The 3,134-nt window shown below is 55.1% G+C and overlaps 1 protein-coding gene across 1 annotated transcript; it reads left to right on the top strand.

Annotated features, from left to right (window-relative positions):
* Positions 1 to 346: 346 nt before the first annotated feature.
* Atp6v0e2 (ATPase H+ transporting V0 subunit e2) lies at positions 347 to 2,846 on the top strand. Its single transcript, XM_051151614.1, has 3 exons — positions 347 to 639; positions 2,119 to 2,166; positions 2,753 to 2,846. Exons 1-3 carry the CDS (start codon positions 536 to 538, stop codon positions 2,844 to 2,846), a joined length of 246 nt encoding a protein of 81 aa, XP_051007571.1. The 5' UTR covers positions 347 to 535.
* The last annotated feature ends 288 nt before the right edge of the window (positions 2,847 to 3,134 follow it).

Here is a 3,134-nt window from a genome sequence, read left to right as displayed (position 1 = left end):
TGCGCTTGCTGGCTTCTCCTCGCGTGCTTGCGACCACTGCAGGCAACTTAGTACTGGTTGAAAGATGGGTGGCCAACTCAGTGGACTCTCAGCTCCGTGAACTCTCCTGATCGAAACCCCCTGTAGTACCCACGCAGACCCCGGCTCTGACTAGGGTCTCCTCCAACTCTGCCCCCTGTCCCTTGTCCCCAGCCATCTTCGGCAGCCGGAGCACAACCCGCCACTTCCTAGTGGGAATAAGAAAGGAAACTGCAAACCCAAGCTTGGAACCACCTGCTACGGAGCAAGCCCTACTCAGCCAATCACGGAAAAGACTCCTCGGAAGTCCCTCCCTTGGTCCTGAGTGACAGCTGATGAGCAGGCTGCGATACCAGCGGACTGGATTCAGGGATGCGCGAGAGCAGATTCGCTTGGTCCAAGGCTTCTTTCGTCCGGATCTCCTTGCGCATGCTCACTGCCCTCTGCTGGGCCGTGCACCTGCTTGGAGAGTCCGCTGTTCGATCAGACATCCTACCTGAGCACCGTAAAACCAGCCATGACAGCGCACTCCTTTGCCCTCCCTGTCATTATCTTCACCACGTTCTGGGGTCTTATCGGCATCGCTGGGCCCTGGTTCGTGCCCAAAGGACCTAACCGCGGGTAAGACAGGCGAACAGGCCTCGGGTTCCCCCTGCAGACTCTACCCCGTCCCCTAGTTGGGCTCGCCTCTTCACCCTGGGGCTCCCGCTTGCTACCCTGCAACTCAAGTCCTCACAGGAACGCCTCTCCACGACTTTCAGATTTTTGCACCTGGGCCGCGGCAGCCAGGAAACAGATTCAAACTCAGGGGCAAGCAGGTGACATTTGTAGGTGGTTAAGGGTCACCCACGTACACACCCGTGCAGTTGATAAAGGCCACAGATGGGCTTCAGTTTCCTCAATGAGGAAAATAGGGGCGGTGGCGACACCTGCTTTGCAAGACTGGCGAGTGAGAGTTGCCCTGAGCGACATCCTGAGCACACTGTGTGTAGTGGATGATTTTAGCTGCCTTCATTTTTGCAAAGTTGCTAGCAGATTTCTGCGCCATTTACCAGTCCCTCCTCCTGTTAGCCCCTCAGTCATGAAGCCCTCACACTTTGCTCACGTGTCCATTGTCTCAGCACTGAGTGTCCAGTGCACAGCCAGGGGTGGTCTGAGCTGCCTCCTAATGTTAACGGAAGGGCTCGGGCACTAAACTGTTCAGTCAGCATCACTTTGAAGTGCTTGGGCTCTGCCATGGATTAGGCTTAGCCTAGCTGGGGGTGTAGGCGCATGAGTGCTTGGGCTCTGCCATGGATTAAGCTTAGCCTAGCTGGGGGTGTAGGCGCAGGAGTGTTGCCTTTATTCCTACACATTTGCAGGCAGCTGGCGAGATGGCTCAACAGAGCAGTTGCGAGCTTTCAGAAGATGAGATTTTGGCACACACGTTGAGAGACTCACAACTGTTTTAGCTACGGCTCCAGGAGGTCTGAGGCCCTCAGATCTCTGGCGTTTGGGCACCAGCACGCATGTGCACGTACCCACATACAAACACTAAGCATATGTAAGTAAAAATAAAAATAAACCTCTTTAAGAAGGATATAAACTAGGCTCCCAACGTGACTTTGTAACCATCTCTCCCTGAAAGTCTTGGTGAACTCCTGGTCTAGCGCGTCTCTTCATCTGTGTTTTGAGCCTCTCTCCAGTCTTCTCTGAGTGGGTACAAAGCCCCCCTTCGCCCCCCGGCCCCCCCCCCCGTGTTCCCCATAACAGCCCAGCCAACAGTAGCTCCGTCCTTGCTTCATGCCCGCTACTCTGGTCTGTCGTTTTCTTTGGTGTTGCCGGGTGGATTTTGAGGCTGCTCTCTGATGAGCCATTACACATGAAGCTTGCGCAAAGCCTCCTCAAGTGTTAAGATGGAGAAGTGCTTGCTAATGGAAAGGAGAGATTTACGACATAGCCTGGCTGTCGATAGCCTCCGATGTCCTCGTGCTTCGCCTCGTAATTCTTACTGGGAGCGGACCTCGGCGCGGTGTCCAGGCGGCACCGGGCAGGCCGGCGCAGGGAGCTCTGTCTCCGGCGCAGTGTGCCAACGCTGTTTTTCTCTTTCTTTGGTTGCAGGGTGATCATCACCATGCTGGTAGCTACCGCAGTATGCTGTTACCTCTTGTGAGTATTCCCTTCCCCAGGAGCTGGGGAGGGGCTATGGTGACCACAGCACTGGGTCCTGGCTCTGCCTCTCTCTCAGTTTTGTGGTGCCCCAGCTGAGCTGTGAGATACAGGACTTGGGCCAGCTTCAGTAATGTCTGCTCTTCATTGGGCGTCAGAATCCTCCCGGTTGGTTGTTCTAACACACCTTTCGTGCTTCACTCTAGACACAGCAAGTCACGTAGAAATCAGAGCATCAAACTGCTGGCCGATGCCCGGCTGCTTGGAATAGAGTCAGTGTATAACCACTAGGGGGCAGCAGAAGTGCGTGTGGCAGTGCTGGGGTGGCTTCTTAAGGCTCAAGGAAGCTTCCTCACCCTGGGTCCAGCCCCAAGTCAGGGACATTACACATTGACGGAAAAATCAAATCAACTCACGTCAAAATCCACAAATCCTGAGCTCAGTGCCACCCGGGACACAGACTTTGCCGTTTATTGGATTAGCTGCATGCTCTTTGACAGAGAGAGTAGCCAAGTTCTCCCTTGGTATGTAGGATATGATGGGTCCCTTCTGTGCCCACTGCCCCTCACTCTGCTCTCCCTGGCAGCTGGCTCATCGCCATCTTGGCCCAGCTGAACCCCCTGTTTGGGCCACAGCTGAAGAATGAGACCATCTGGTACGTGCGCTTCCTGTGGGAGTGACAACCGAGAGTGACCAGCTGCCTTCTGACCCCAGGTACTGAAGGGAGAGACTGACCTGAGGGCACACTGAGAAGCCTGTGGTGGAAGGAAGGGCTTGGGGACCATCACAGGGGCTTCCTTTGGATTCAGGAATTAGTTTGTCTGGCAAGGGAAGTGAAAGGCTATGCTAACTGCTAAGAGAGGTGGTGCCTGGGGCCCCTACTTCCTGTCCTCGGTAAGCCTCCTGAGTTCCGAGCGTGCACAGCTCCTCTGTAGGGCTGTCAGACCACAGGTGGGGATAGGGTGTGG

This window comes from Acomys russatus, chromosome 10, assembly GCF_903995435.1.
Source record: "Acomys russatus chromosome 10, mAcoRus1.1, whole genome shotgun sequence".
Classification (NCBI taxonomy): domain Eukaryota; kingdom Metazoa; phylum Chordata; class Mammalia; order Rodentia; family Muridae; genus Acomys; species Acomys russatus.
Note: the sequence above shows the minus strand (reverse complement) of the source record. Positions and strands in the feature narration are given on the sequence as shown.

What these genes read in the sequence shown, in the direction of transcription:
- Atp6v0e2 (XM_051151614.1), top strand. Translation starts at nt 536, where the DNA reads ATGACAGCGCACTCCTTTGCCCTCCCTGTCATTATCTTCACCACGTTC. An exon ending in CCCAAAGGACCTAACCGCGG is followed by an intron (nt 640 to 2,118) that starts GTAAGACAGGCG and finishes CTTTGGTTGCAG; the next exon opens with GGTGATCATCACCATGCTGG. An exon ending in GCAGTATGCTGTTACCTCTT is followed by an intron (nt 2,167 to 2,752) that starts GTGAGTATTCCC and finishes TCTCCCTGGCAG; the next exon opens with CTGGCTCATCGCCATCTTGG.